At 36.0% G+C, this 16065-nt stretch overlaps 1 protein-coding gene across 1 annotated transcript in view; it reads left to right on the top strand.

The window, feature by feature from the left end:
- PARK2 (parkin RBR E3 ubiquitin protein ligase) overlaps positions 1-16065 on the top strand; it is a 659837-nt gene that overhangs the window by 113166 nt on the left and 530606 nt on the right. Inside the window, exon 3 of the mRNA XM_009290119.1 lies at positions 839-1079. Coding sequence (XP_009288394.1) covers positions 839-1079 — 241 coding nt within the window. The remainder of the gene's footprint in view (positions 1-838; positions 1080-16065) is intronic.

The following is a 16065-nucleotide window of genomic DNA, read 5'->3' as shown; positions in this document are numbered from 1 at the left end:
GTGGTGTGGTGCTCAGTTGCTGACTGAGGTTAAACCACAAGAGATCTTTATTCAGCTTGCTTTTTTCTAAGACACAAGATCTGGAAAGACTGTCTAAGAATCACCTCTGATGAGAACTGAGAAAGAGGACTTAGGTATATATGAGACCTCTTGGGCTAAAATGGGTAACGATCTTTTTGTTTTGCCAGCAAAGACTATAGCAGTCATGAGATCTTCCACAAGCTTTCTCTAACTCTGAAGCCAACAGTTAAATATCGTATTTGGAAAGAATGGGAAACTTATACTGAGTCTACATCTAAAGCCAGATTTAGATTGAAAATTACATTAGGGACAAGAAATAAGTATCAGTCTTCATTGGTAGCATCATCGTCATCATCCCTGTTTCTGTTTACAAAGATACGTTGGAGTAGCTTGGACAGAAACTCTCTGTGATTGTCAAATTTGACTCTAAATTGCTACATGAAGACTGTGTATCAGCATTATCTGTGCAAATGCAGATTAAGTATTGAATATTCTTAGCACTTGATTTAGTAGTGCTCCCTCTGAAGTTTTTCTTTTGTGCCAATAAACCAGACTTATTTAGAGCTGTTGGCTCTCATCCACCATTTCCTTGTTAAACGTTTAGAATTTGTAAGAGTTGTGACCCTTTTGCCAATGCAAGTAATCCTAATTCCAGCAATTTAGACTTGTCACTTTGCTTTAAACTCCATTACCGCACACTGAAATTCTACACAAAATGGCTTGGAGACCATTTAACAAATAACAAATTGGAGATAGAGGGATTTTGTCCCTTATGTCACAATTAATTATTTATTGGGGTTTTGGTTTTGTGTTGCAGAACTGTGACCTGGCCCAGCAGAGTATCGTTCATATTGTTCAGAGTCCACAGAAGAACAGTCAGAACAAGGATGAGACAGAAGATAACCTTGCTGGAGGTATTCTAAAAGCCTTGGAAAGAGAACCTGAAAGTCTAACTCGTGTAGATCTCAGCACCAGCATCCTCCCATCACTCTCTGCAGGGTTGGCTGTTATTCTGGATACTACAAAAAACAGCATTTCTCTTCCCTCTGAAAAATCAGGTAAATCAGTGATTTGGTACATTTCGATACACAAACCTGAACATTTGTCTGTTTCTTTCTTAGGGTGAACAGTTGCATACCACAGGAAAAAAAAACAACATATGGTTTCTTCTAGTTATTAAACAAAAAATACAGCTATATTAAGAGGTGATAAGCATCTGATGTGTTTTCTAGCAAAATAATTTTGCTTTGTGGATAAATGGAGTGATTTCTTATGTTGTTCCTGTCTCTAACTTGTATTATGCTTGTATTATTATTTTTACAAATTATTATAAGCTGGCAAAAACCCCAGACGTCTATGAGAAGGCACAAAATAGTCTGTAAAATTTCCATTACAGAAGTTTCCTTAACTAGAATGTTGGGCAGCTTATGCATTGCAAATGTGTTTAATTCCCAATCTGTTGTAATGTTTTCATACCCATATATTTTGTAAAAAATATTTCTATACAATAGACTTATTTATAAAAACATAGCTGGCACAAAATATGATGATGATTCATACTATGGATTTTAGTAGTTCTTCATCCACCAAATTATTACTGAAAATATCTTCTCTTCATCATGAAAAATCATTGGAGGCACAAGTTAAGTTACTGCAAATGGGTTGTGGTGTGTTATTTAAAATTGTTCATGAGAGAGAAGCTCAAATCAGAAGGAAATATAAGAATCTTTTAGCTATTACATGAATCTTCTCAGACTAACCCCCTCCTCACACACAGTCTAGCTAATCTTTAGTGACAACCATGTTTGTCCCCAGTGAAGAGACATCATTCTGTGCAATACCAGACTCTGTCGTGATTTGTCGTAATAGTCCATCAGAGATGTCTTTTCAGAAACAACAGTACACAAATACCCTTTCTACACAGTACGGAAGATAATACCAAACATATAGGTCCAGAGTACAGAAGAAAATTTGTGAATATAACAGAGATACCTCTGTGACTAACCTGACCACAGAAATGATCATGCTTAACAAAAAGGCTATTAAAACTGTTAAAATAACTTCTAGAGAATTTCTTAAGTAACTCATGCAGAAAATATACAATTCATGGGAGGGTCACAGAATTATTCCACAACTGACTTGATCAACCTCTCATTGCCAACTAATGATGAATGAGTGCAGTTTAGGAACAAATTAGTACCCAGCTTAATGATCCACATCTCCCAATCTGAATGAATAATGAGATAAGAGGGGCGCGTGCCAATTTAAATCTGGTAAACTAGGGAGAGTGTTTCAGGCTGGACATACTGTCAAAAGCAGGGCCATAGTGTGAGCTTTTTAATACTACTCCTTATTTATTTTTTCACTACTCTACATGATATGCACAGGGCTTTAATAGTTGGGCTAGCTTTACAGAATAGTTTATACGTGTGTAAGGCATTTTAAAATTTGTCATGTGGTGTATTTTTCCACAGACTGCAAACTCCTTGAAGCCGAGTACAAACTGATAGGTGTCTTCTATTGCAGCAAATACTTTCACAGCAGAATGACAGCTGAGGAAAAAATGTATGAGAATATATGTGGACTAGTTTTATCTATGATTAAGTTAAACAGATTTTTTTATCATAAGAAAAAAAAAAAGAAGAGCCTCTCCAATGACTGACAGTTCTGCCTGCAAGGATGTTAGTAACAAGTACTTTTTAAAAGTCTGTTATCTTCTCCTTGGCTTGTTTTGACTCTCACTATAAAAACTTGTCCTTCTGTCTGTTCAGCCTCACCACTTTTGTTCAATATGGGGGATTTTGATGCTTTTGTTATTAGGGTTTGGGGTGTGTTAATCTGTAGTCACATAATTCACTGAGTTAAGGAGTAGTCCGGGTTAAAAATAATCCAGCAAGAAAAATAGAAAAAAAAGATTAATCCAGAGATCAGTTTTCCAATCAACTTAACTGGGTAGAGGCGATTTTCTTTGGCACAGCTGAGATGAATAATAGTAGTAGGAATGAGTGACTGAAGGCTGCATATGCCACCACTGCCGCTTGAAATTATACTTACCAAGCTATTGTCTTAGAAGGTGCATGGTTGTTGTGGTGATCAGTCTACAGTAGAAACTTGTACAGTAGAACCAAGTATAATCTTCTTTTCTGTGTGTCAGAGATCACACACAATGAGTAGAGGACAAATTTAAACTTACAATTTAGAGGCAGGGGATTCATTAGTTGATTATTGTTTAGCCTAACATGCTACACAGCTATTCCGAAATTGTAGCAGTAAACACTAAGAGACTTCATCTCTTTCTGAACCCTAAGGTATTTCTGTTTGTTACCACAGGATGCTGACCCTATGTCCCTGCCCTGCTTTTGTTTTATTTGCCCTCCTTTGGATTCTGCGGAAAAACATTTGTGGAACTTTTGCATCACAAAAGCTTCTCCCAGAAGCTTTTGCAGCATTTGACTGCAAAAGTAGTATTTTTCAAGTATTGACTTGAATGCTTGGAGGTCAAACTGTAGAATTTTACCAGACAATCCAGGAGAGAGACAACTCTTGTTATATTGTAACTGCTATTATATAAGTAATATACTTAAGTAGTATAAACTGCTGCACTTGATCAGACAAAAACCCTTATAGCCTGGCATCCTGTCTCCACTGAGGGGCATTATTTGCTCCTTGCAGAAGAGCATAACAGGACACCCTCCTCCCAGCTCACCCCCATTTTAGTGGTGACTAATGAAAGCAACTCTTGACTGGTTCCGGAGAACCGTCGTACTTACATTGTGTTTTTAATGTAGAATGTGTGTTTGTCCATGAGAAATTCAGACGTTTGAAAGTCATTAACAGGCTGAAAAAGATAGGAAAATGGATCTAAATAATATCTGCATCAAAGATGTCCAGGTTTCCTCTCTTTGCAGGCAAATGTAATAGAAATGCCTTTTTCTGTCTGCTAAATAACACCTTGCATGATTTCTAATGAGGATGTGAAAAAATCTCGGCACAGGACTTTCATCCTACCTCACCCACAGGACTTTCATCTACCTCATCCCCACCTAATTTACAATCTGTCCAATATCTGGGACTAAGTGCTTTGGTAAACAAGGTGTAAACAAATAAACTATGTTCCATAATGGTTGCATATCAGTAAATGCATCTATACGGTGAAGGGATTTTGGCCTGGGAAACAGTGAATCTGAAAAACATAAAGGTTCGTATGGCTCATCAGCTGAATATGAGAATGCATCATGATGCCAGGTCCAAGAAAGCTAATATGATCTTTGGAAGTATAAACACAAAACAGAGTGGAGTGCAGAGTATGTCTTTTCTCTGCTTTTGACACTTGCATAACTAAACTGGAATGTAACGCACCATTTTGATGTCTAAACTTCAGGAAAGCTGCTGAAAAAACTGTTAGAAGGTTCAGGAGACGAGTCACAAGAATCCTACAAAAGTGCAGGTCATGATCGGCCTATATATGTTGATATAATCTTGTGGCATCCGTGGGAGTGGAAATTTTATAACAGGGGAGTCTTAGACCTTACAAGGTATTTTGGGATTTAAGCTTTCATTGTCTACAAGCTGAAAGCCAGCAAATATAAATATCACACATAGATTTTAACTTGCCAGGAAGTCAACCACTGACACAAGTTATCCTGGCTTATAAGAATTCTCAATATGTGGCCATTTGAAAATAAATAAAGGACATTTTTCTGAAACATATGTCCGGCAACAAAGATTGGGCTTCAACCTAGAAGTAGTATGGACTGTGATAGGCAGGAGGTCAGACTACAGAATCGCATTGCTTCCCTCTCTAAATGTATTTATCAGCTACCCATGTCAAGCAAATTTGTAATCTCAAAAAAAACCAACCCAGGTTAGTTTGACAGCATCTGTTTTCTGTAAGCTGTTATTAATGTTGTTACCTATTTCATTGCCAGTTTAATCCATTATCAGCTGGTTTATTATTTTGTCTGAATCGATTAGATGTGGTCATCATTACTTAGGTCTTTTTCTTTACAACTTTTAAATAGCGCTTATCTGGTCAGTTCCCTAGAATATCCTGGTGTTCTTTAGCTAGCCTTTTAAAAATGCTTGCATGCAAGTTGTCTCTGTCTCCTTATCTTTCCATGTTCCTCTTTTCACGGAAGCGTAAATAAGGTACTAGTATATATTGACTTAGGTGTGCCAAGCTGAAAATTCTAGCAAGAAGAGGGACTGATTCTTTTCCACCTAGTTAGGAAATGCTTTACCAAAACTTCATATATGGTAAAACCTGCTGTCCTTACAAATAACACAACTATGAGTTAGGGAAGGTAAAACTGTCATTACCAAAACCTCAGTATTGTCAGTGCTTGAAAGCATAAAGTGATGAGCTGGTTCCCGGTCTATGTAAGAGTCTGATATATGAAAGACAAAGGCAAAAACTTTTAGAAGGGAAAGCCACGATTTAGTGTTTGGGTAGTCAGAACTGTGCATACTTCTTAGGGAGGCTCTGATGGATTTAAAAAAAAAAATCAATTTAAGTGGGGATATTGCTGATACTGTATGAATACTTTTTGAATAGTATTCTGTTGATTGTGTGTTAACATTCCTGTGCTCTGTAATTGATATTACATTTTATTATGATTCTTTTAATCAAAAAGCCTAAAAGGATAAGACTTTTTGTGTCGGGTTTGTTTGAAGTAAATGAGTACTGTAAGCTCCTGAAATATTTTAAAATTACTTCGCAATTTTATAAAACTTATAATATCAAATTAGTTTCAGATCGGGCAATGGCATGGTGTACATCTCTACCTCCCCATTTTAATGTGTTGTTGGGCTGAGTACCCCTACCCAGTACCAAGCTGAGTACAACTGCAGCTTTTTCTTATCCCCTTTTTTGAGAATGCCATCAAAATGTGAGCACTGATCCATCCAAAATGGCCTCCAGTGCTGCAAGAACATCTCTATTGATACTCTGACACATGAAGCTCTGTAATTGCTCAGCAACTGCACCAGACAAAACTAAGACAACAATGAACTTATTTTCCCATGACCTAATTTTGCTTTGCTGTGTCACAAAACCAAATATCTAAGAATTTACTGTTCCCTTAGAAAAGAGAAAAAGGATTCTTAAAATTTCTCTCCTGTCATGTAGCGGCATTTTTACATGGGAAATTAATCAGTATAAAGATTTTTTTTCCCTTGGCACCTGTACAAATCATTTGTGGATTAATTATAACATAAATTAATTAATTAAATGTACTTTAGGTCCACAGTATTGTAAATCAGTAGTTTGAGGAGGGGAAATCAGTATTCTGTGCGATTTGCATTTAGTAATTAGGTCCTTTTTACCAGAGTTATCAAAATTTTGTTCTAAAAACAAATGATCAGAGTACTTACAGTGATCTTTCTTAAATTTCTTGAAATATTAATACACCATTTAATGGTGGTTACATGGTTCTTATGGTAGTTCTTTTTGACAGACATTCATCTGAATAAGGTTCATATTGCTGTACAAGAAAAAGTAATAAATTACTTAATATGCAGCCAACGTATTGTTTCAGTAGACACATTCAAGTAACTAGTTAGGTTACTATGGTATTTTCGGATTTGGTGCACTGACAGTTTACTTTTGTATTAGGATTAAACCACTTTTAATGTAAATGAAAATGCATTATGCAGCACATTGTGATTTAGTCTACATTTGATTTAGATTTTTTCTAATGCATTATTTTACAAACTTTTAAATATGAAATGCAATATCAATTTGAGGATCAATCTACATCCAGAAAAGGGAAGGTACTAATTTAGGTTTTTTTAGAAAAGCAGAATAAAGTACCAACTCAGCAATAATATACTAGTCCTGATTTTGGCAAATACTTTCTGGGAAGCATGGCTGCATTTGTCTTCATTACACACTGTGTAAATTTACTGTATGTACAATTCTGTTTTAAACTTTAAAACAAAACTTTACAAAATTCCTGCATTATCAACTCTCTTTGTGCTAATGGTTACTTCCTGCACATTGTTAATCGTTATCACTATGCATTCATTGCATACACAAAACTGTTAATCTTTAACTGTTAGACCTTTTATCTTAAATTTGCTGTGAGCGTACAATACCACAGAGCTGATGCCATGTAGGTTGCAGTGATGTGTTGTAGTCACAGAAATCAAGTTGATCAGGCCTGCGAGCTCTTTGAGAAGAGGAACTGGAACAAAAGCAGACTTGTCTTCCTTCCTCTCCATCTTTTCTTTTCTTGTTTGATATTTTTATACTACTTGCCCCTGTCCTGACAGGGAATCTCCTCTGTGCTCCTTATTGCTTCTGTTGGTTTTGGTTTTGCCAGCTACCCTTCATGGGTATTCCATACCTGCAAGATGTTGTGTCCATTTGCAGTCCCTCGTGCTTGTTTTTAGTTTTGTTTTGTTTTGTTTTGTTTTGTTTTGTTTTGTTTTACAACCTTTTGTCACTTGGATGCCTCCTGTGGGCAACTACACACATCTTTGTCCCTTTGGTGGTCACATTGCTCACATACTTAATGCAAAATGCTTACACATCGTGACCGACTAGGTCATCACAGTGTTACAATATGTTTTTCAGAAGTAACCATATTTTAAGTATGTGCATCTGAGGTCTGAAAATCCAGGTGTGTACTAAGAGAAGAGTATGACAACAGCATTTTTATATGGTACAGTGAGATTACATTTAATTTTAAATCAATCCTGCTAAATATTTCCTATGTTTTGGATGAGAACTTTAAAGTTTTAAGAGTTTCCAAGCTGTTTGGTAAATGTTGTATGGCAGAAGTTCTCAAACTGTGATCCATGTTTGAAGCTCTGAGATCCAGAAGGGTATTTATTGATGATCCATTGAGATAATGGTCACAGTGCTCTAGCTCCACTTACTTGTTTTCAACTGCTAAAATATATTGCAGTCATAGAATCATAGAATCATTTAGTTTGGAAAACACCCTCAAGATCATCGAGTCCAACTGTTAACCTAACACTGCCAAGTCCACCACTAAACCATGTCCCTAAGCACCTCATCTACATGTCTTTTAAATACCTCCAGGAATGGTGACTCAACCACTTCCCTGGGCAGCCTGTTCATGTCAGTATATGTTAAATTATCCCTCTTGATAAGTTGCTGTAGCTTCTTGGATTATGCTGTATGAGTATGTTTAGAGGTAAGGGAAGGCATGTCCATAAGACAATGCTTCCCATTAAAAGTTATTCATAATATGGTAATGTTTCTGAAATAATACTCTATTTTTTGATGCACAGCAGAAAAGAGATTTTCTGGATACAAGTCACATCTCAGCCACAAAAGAGCTATTATACAAGATCAAACCAATTGTCTGTCTAAATCTAGTTCTCTTCCTCTTTTAATACTTACCTGTTTTGCATCCAATATTTCAAAAGAAAGAAAACATTCTTATTATATAAAGTTATATTTAGAGAAGGAGTATTCCTTTTTGCAAGTAATCAACTCTGTCTGATTATCCTTCACGTCTGCTATCTGGGTAAGTTGACAAGAATGATAATGGCATTTGCTAATCTGACTTTCATCAGACATTCCAGTGTCAATCCAAGGGTTAACTGGAGAACAGAGGGAGAGTTTTCAGCCCACTAGTTAACTATTGCTAATTCTGTCAAAATTTCCTTTGAAATAGTTAAGCTTAAGAAAAATATTCTGGTTATTCTGCTTCCAGTAGGGTTATGAAAATTTGTCATTACAAAGTCCTTGGAAGTTTGCTCTTATGTTTATTGTATCTTCTGTTAGGGTTATTAACCCTTGACAACTCACTGCTGCAATACTTCCAAGGTCTATATATAAAAATTTATATCCCCTCTTCACCTTCCAGCAGCAGCAAAAAGTGGTTTTATAAGATGTTAGCATAATGGAACCTTTTCAATAAAACGATAAATTGAGCCCATTTCAGAAAACAGAACACACACTTGATAATTTATTGCAGTCAGTGCCATGCTGGAGACCTCGTTCGTATCATGCTTTTAACACTGATGAGAATGGTGCCATTTTCCCATACGTTGCATGTCTGTGAAATTCATTTGAGAGGAGAAATGTTCTTTTCTAATAGAGCCAAAAGCACTTCTGGGAATGCTCATCTTTACATGACATAATTATCTCTCATGAACGTGTCTAATTACTTTATTGTTTTTAAAGGCCCTTTCATGTTAATTGAAGCCGGTAACATTTGCTAACTCCCCTGTGTCAAGGGGTGGGGTGGGAACACTGTTGTGTCCTTGGAATGTATTTCGATTGTTTATGGGTGACAGCATGGGTGGACTTTCTTCTGCAAACGCATCACTCGCACCTTTATGCCACCAGCTGGAGGTGGCATTTGTAGGTGGAAAATGTTCTGTGTTGATTAAACAAAACTCTACATGTTATGTTTTCCAAAATAATTGTCGGCATGAATTAATTACTGATGCCACTGGGAAAAATAGGAAAGTAACACTTAGGAAACACCTCTTACGTGTAAAAATACGACAATAGAGATGTAGGGCGATTCTTTTTTAACAAGAAGAGTCCAATTATGAGGCACAAATAAGAATAATGCTTTGTTTAATGTTCATTAAAAAACAGTAGTTGCCACTACTGTGCAGCTTAGTGCTTGCACTACATGGTCTTGGTTATGAACTCTTACCACTCAAAATGACATGAGACATAGTCTTCTCTCAAATCACATGCTCGAGAATCATTGATGTCATTGGGAGTTCTGTGCACACAGCAAGCACATTGGGAGAACAGACGTATTAGAAAGGCTTGATCTACAGAAAGTAATTACATGGTGCAGATAGTTTAATAAATTCAGTTGATACCAGAAGATAAAAAATAGCCATACAAAACACATCCTACTCTCTCTTTATAAAGACAAATAGCTTCAATGGGACTAAATTTGAACTGTGAAAGAAAAAGGTCATTGCAATTTGCAGGGAAGACAGATTCTCTGGTGGGGTTTTTCTGAAGAAAAGAATGGTTGTGGTAGGAAAATGGACAGTCAATTCAAAAGATCTAATTCATATTCACAGAAAAGCAGAATTAAAGTTAGTGCATGCTCTTGCATTGCTGTGCCAAAAGTCTTTAGAATTTTTCCATCGGCTTTGTTTCGGTGAAGGTTTCACATTTCCTCTGCTACCTGGGTGACTATTGTTAGAGATGCCAAGGTAGTGGCCTTCGTGTCCATTCAGGCTTCTCTTCAGAGACTGCCAGCAAGGATTTCAGTTGTTTTGTTCATCTTCTGTGCCTCTATTTTTTCGTCTTTTTGTTTGTTTCTTTCTTTCTTTTAGAGAATATTTAACCACAGGAGCTGAGTTTCTATATCAGCTTTATATGGATTTCCAAAAATCCTTAAGCGTAGGGTTTTTTCACCTGCTCTGAGGTACATTGAACCTTTTGCTTAAACCTTGCTCATCCTTACACATTCTTCATGAGACAACACTGCCTACATTATGCCCAGCAACTAAGATTTTATCCAGTTGGAACAGAATGAAGACCCATGCTGTGCAAACAGCCATTGTCCTTTGTAATTATTAAATATTTGTTATAAGCTTCTGGAATGTTGATATTCTATGGGATCTATTGGCACTGGGCAGAAAGCTGAACTCAGGTAGGATTACAGCATTTGTGATCAAATTATCAAACTGAAAGGAAAATAAATGAGGAAAATGTCTTCCTTGATCTGTCTTTCACTTACGAGACAGAATGATACAGTTTTTTATACTGAGTTTTCACCTACTGCAACTCTTCTCGGCCTCCACAAATTATTTTTGAAGTAGCTGAATCAAACATCAATAGTGTTTTAAATAAAGTCTGAACCGTAGATATGGCCAGATGAAGACCCTGATTAACATTATCAGGGACTTTCCCCAAGCAGATTTTAGTTCTCTTGAAAAGAACGTTGTGCTTATGCTAATAATAATTAAATAAATAGCAAAATCTCCACTGTCTTCAGCTGTGGAAGGTCAAGATCTAAATTCAAGATCTGATGTGGATTAATGATTATGGATATTGTACTTTTATACCTCGTTACCTAATCTGTGGTGAATAACTATAGATCTTATCTTGGTTTCTAAACCCCATAACATTGTCCACAATGATTTTTAACTTGTTTGTTAGGAACATAACGATGGCCATAGCTGAGCTAATATTTGACTCATCTTGAGCGATGTCTTCTTTATAACTTTAAGCATTGTGAGATATTTAGGATGGAGATGCAAAAAATTCTGTTTCAAACACAAGTGTTACCTGTCCTCCACATCCTGTCTCCTAATCTGTAATAGAGATTTTTCAGGTACACTAAATCTAGCAGTACAGAGGTGAACAAATACATTTTATTTCTGCCATCCAGGCACAAAGATCTGTGTTTGACTAGCAATATGTAGATAAATAAAACATCTTAATTAAATATTGCCATCTGTAACAATAACTTTCATTCTGCTATTTCTCCTTGATCTCTTCCATATTTCATTTTACTATCCCTATTCTCCTGTAGCCCCCTGGAGTCCAGGTACTGAAATCTCTTTCTCTGGCTGAATGGCTTATAAAAATATGGTAAATATGAAAGAACTACAGGGTTGGTTACCTCCTGCACAGACGTGTAGTAGATCAGGAATCTGAGTTAAGGACTGGAGATGTAGATATAATATCTTGATTGTTTCATACAGTATTGTGATCCTTCATTGAATAACACATGGGAATCAGCTAGAAATCAAATGGTTACTGATGAAAGAAGTGGGAAGGCATCTAGATGAAATCTTGTCTCTCTAGAGGCTGCAGGAATGTCTTCTAACTTATAGTATGACTTGGGAATGCAACACTAGAAAGGAGACCCCCCGAGCACATACATTTGTGAAACTGTCAAGAGGATTGTATGAAAAGAAAAAAAAAATGCTTTCTTAAGTTCATGTGAGATGGGAGAAAGGGAACAAGCTTTTGTAGGGATTAAAAGAGATATGAAGTACATCTCAAGTTGAATGTACAAAATAGTCTTTAAGCATTTCTGTTTAACTTCGACAAAACCATTCTCCAAAATCAATTGGCTTAATTGATTGGTGTGGCACTACAGGAACAACTGAGAGTTAAGCTGGCAGCTGCTGGTTCAGTGTCACACTAGTCGGGAGTAAGGTAAAAACCAGTTGCCAAAGCTCTTTTCTGTACATAGTGTGGTGAGGAGTGGAGTCTCAACAGTTCATGCGGTAGGAATGCTAACGTGGGGCAGAGCATGGCTTCCTAAACTGACAGGTTGAAGAATGATAGTAGGACTTGGTTTCAATTAATCTTCTTGAGAAGAGAATTGCTATGCACTTTAGTCTCTAAAATGCAATGAACATTTAATACTAATATCACATTTAAAGATAGTGTACATATGCTATCAAAAATATCTAATAATTGATGAATCAGAGAACATATTGATAAATGAACCATATGGTATATTGATAATATCTCTTACTGAGAAGTCCCACAGGGCCTACATATTACTGCATTCTCACTTGATCATAGGTTTGCATTAAGGGAAAAAGGAGTAATCAAGGAGTTATAGTGACAGATATCTAGTTATAGTCTTAGAAACTTCATCTTGAGTTATTTTAGGTATTTAAACATTAGCCTAATTCCTTCTGATAGAGAAGCCATTGTATTCCTTCTGGATAATAAAGCATGTTTTCCTGTTGTTTATGAAGATGATCAAGCCAACAGGTTTTCTGGTTGGAGACCCCCGAAGGGTCTCCCCAAAGTGCAGTGTGGAATGGTTATGAGCTGAAGCTCGAAGCTCTCGTAGGTAGAATCATGTATCTTGGCAAAGCAAGGGAGCTCACTAGATGGTAGGTACCATCACCTCACTGTGGGGAATTTTCAGATGTGTTGAGGCAACTGTAAGAGTTGCAAGGGTAGGACTACTCTGTATCACTGTTTCAAAGACTGAGAATATTATTTCCATGCTTCTTATCAAATAACAGACATAGATGCTCAGCAGGCTGTGTATGTAAACATGTCAGTGAGGATTACTATGATTCCATTTTCTGTGCATTTAACTTTAATGCAATGAATCTTGCTGCATCTCAGCTAACCCATGGATGAGGAATTCTGTTAGTTAATGCAGGGCTAGAGGAGCTTTGAGGTTCAAGGTCCTAGGGCTTAATTACAATTGCACTCTGTCTCTCTCTTTATCCATCTGTCTTTCCTTCTTTTCCTGAAATATTTTGTTTTGTGTTTTCCTTCCTCCACAGGAGGAAGTTAGCTCTTTGCATGTGTAAAAATTGAACACACTAGTATATGTTACTTTAAATAGCTGCTGTTTACTGCCCATTGCTTAAATATCTAGGGCTGGTTTTAATAGCCTGGAAGACCTGCATCCCTTCTTCCCATACCCTTTTGCTGAATGGTTTAAAGAGATAAAGAAACCTCTTGACTTAAGTTTATATTTTCAAAACTGTCTTCTAAAAGCCAAAGGGTGTTGCTGCATACCCAACATTTCAGTTTAGAGCATATATGAACACAGTATGTGAAATTCTAAGTTGACTTTTTCTTAAAATCCATTCCTACTCTTCACAACTTTGTCCTGGTATTGCATTACAGGAAAGTGATGCAATGACCATACCGTTATGTTGTGGCAATACAGCACGGTAAAGTGATATTTTTACACAATGATTTCCATTTTTCTGGACAAGTCTTTAAGAGAGAAATTGTCAACTAATACAAATCTTGTCTCTTCTTTAGAAGCAGCTAAGGATCTTCCTCAAAATACTACTTTTAATGAAATAATAAGTTACCCATATCATTAAATAGTGAGTTTTGGAAACTAAATAGTTCAATTTTGAAGTATTGGTACTGGTATTTTCTCTCTGTAGTGAAAAATGTTGTATCAACTGAATTATAGACACATCTTTCCTGAGCCGTTTTCCTTCTCCCTATTATTTCTAAGAGAAGTAAATAATCTTTAAAATTCTAGTTCTGTGGGAGCTTCATAGTGAAGAGCCTGACACGCAGGGCATTGAGAATGAAAAAGAATATCACAGATCAATTGAAAAGGCAGCTTCTGTGGTACACTGTTATTGTGCAGCATTTTGTAACACGCTGAAATATTTGTTAGAATAAAAGCACTGGCAAGTTATTTAGTATATTAATGAACAGTCCTGTTTTCACTAGTCATTTATGTTTCTGCTAGAACAATGATGTAGTGCTTGTTAAGGAACAGGAAAGAACATGCAGGATTAGCTGTAGTCACGAGTCAGATGATAAGCAATTACTTGTCATATTTTTTTATTGAAATACACAATGGTTATACACAGTATAACTAAAAAAATAATAGCTTTGACTTGGAGAGCTCTCTTGCCTTAAGTAGAGCACCAGTTACAAACAGAAATATTATTATAACATTTTGGTAGTGTGGATTTGTCGGTTATCTCCAGAACTTCTGAAGACAGTCGGTGTTGTGTGCACAGACTTAAAAAACTATCTATGTAACTGATAATGTCATTTCTGTGTATGTCCCTGTATCACTGATGGAGATCCTTGAAACCAGTACCTGAAACCATACTGAACCTGCAGCACATACACTAAAGCTGGAAGGATGCAGAGAGGATTAGTGTGGCTTCCAAACAGGGATGATATGCAAAGAGACAAGTTTTGTTAAACTCTCTCTGTTTCTTTTAGTTTATAAAGAAATAATACTGTTTCTTGTATGTTCAATTATTCAGGTTAGGGACTCTCTTTTGGTCAACAAAACATGAAAGCCTTGACAAACCAGTTATTCAGTTTGTCCCTCATTATTAGGACTGAAAAAAAATGGACATTGTGGTAGGGGAATGGATTAGCTGTTTGGTTATACGCTCAATTCCTGCTGGGATTTGTCCCCAAATTTTAGAGTAAATATCCATTTGCAATCCCGTTCATAGCTTCTAGTGTGTTACTTAGGATCATCTCATAGTAAGCTGTATCTGTCATTAATATTTATACAAGGTATATCTCAAATACTTTTCCAAAAATATTCGTGCCCTTTCTTTTGGTCAGCAGTTAACGGACTAGTTTATACTATCATCAGTCACATTTTATTAAAAGCTTATAGCACCTTCCATAATGTGGTTTCCAAATATTTGTCATTCTTCTCTCCTGGACTGTGACCTGTCAGTAACTGTGGGTTTCTTTTACTAAGTGCTGATTAGAGTATTTTCTGAGGTCTGTATTAGGTTCTGCAGCCCTACATTGTGATATTTTTACCGATCTATAAATACATTATAGGTTATAGGATCGTTTTTTAAAATGAAAATTTCTGAAAATCTGCATAATATTTGAAGCTGAAAATCCTTTAAAAGCATATGTATATGTGAAAGTAACTGTAAGACAATAAATTACTGTAAGACAATTTTAAGGAATAGGTGCAACATTGGTGGAACTCATTTTTTTTAATTCAAGTAGCATTCCAATTCCTTTTATAGCTTTGTTTTTAGGTTTTGAATAATGGGATTTATAATGCATAATTTATACAATGATTTTCCTTTTCCAATAGTTGATAAATGTCACTTGATATATGTTTATTTAATATTTTAAAAAGCTTTGTGTTAAATTTTAAACACTTAAGTTTATATGAGTGTAAATGCGTGTGTGTGTCTGTGTGTAACCACAATATCTTTAATCTGCTATTCAATTGTACATATGTCTGTTGTCCACTTTTTCTGATGGTTGTCACTCAGTCTCTGATGCAAGAAGTTAGTGAAGAGGGAAAACAGTTCATCTAATTCTAGCTTGTAATATATTCTTGAAACATAAATTTCACTTATTTCCACTTACAGAAATGTCCATTTGATCTGTTTTATAAAACATTATCAGCCTCTAAATACAACGAAGAGATTTTGCTTGCAATTGTGAGTGTGCAAGTCTTTGCATTCATGAATTCCACATATACATCATATACTTTTTTATCCAAGAAAAACATCTGTTCTTTACAAATAATATGGTCTGGCAAATTCAAATTCTTGCTAAAGGTAGAGGTTGGGAGTTTGGATTATTTTGAGATTTTCAAATCTCAGAGATCTTTCTAGTCTCTGTCA

This window comes from Aptenodytes forsteri, unplaced genomic scaffold (genome assembly GCF_000699145.1).
Source record: "Aptenodytes forsteri isolate BGI_AS27 unplaced genomic scaffold, ASM69914v1 Scaffold122, whole genome shotgun sequence".
NCBI classification, from domain to species: domain Eukaryota; kingdom Metazoa; phylum Chordata; class Aves; order Sphenisciformes; family Spheniscidae; genus Aptenodytes; species Aptenodytes forsteri.
Note: the sequence above shows the minus strand (reverse complement) of the source record. Positions and strands in the feature narration are given on the sequence as shown.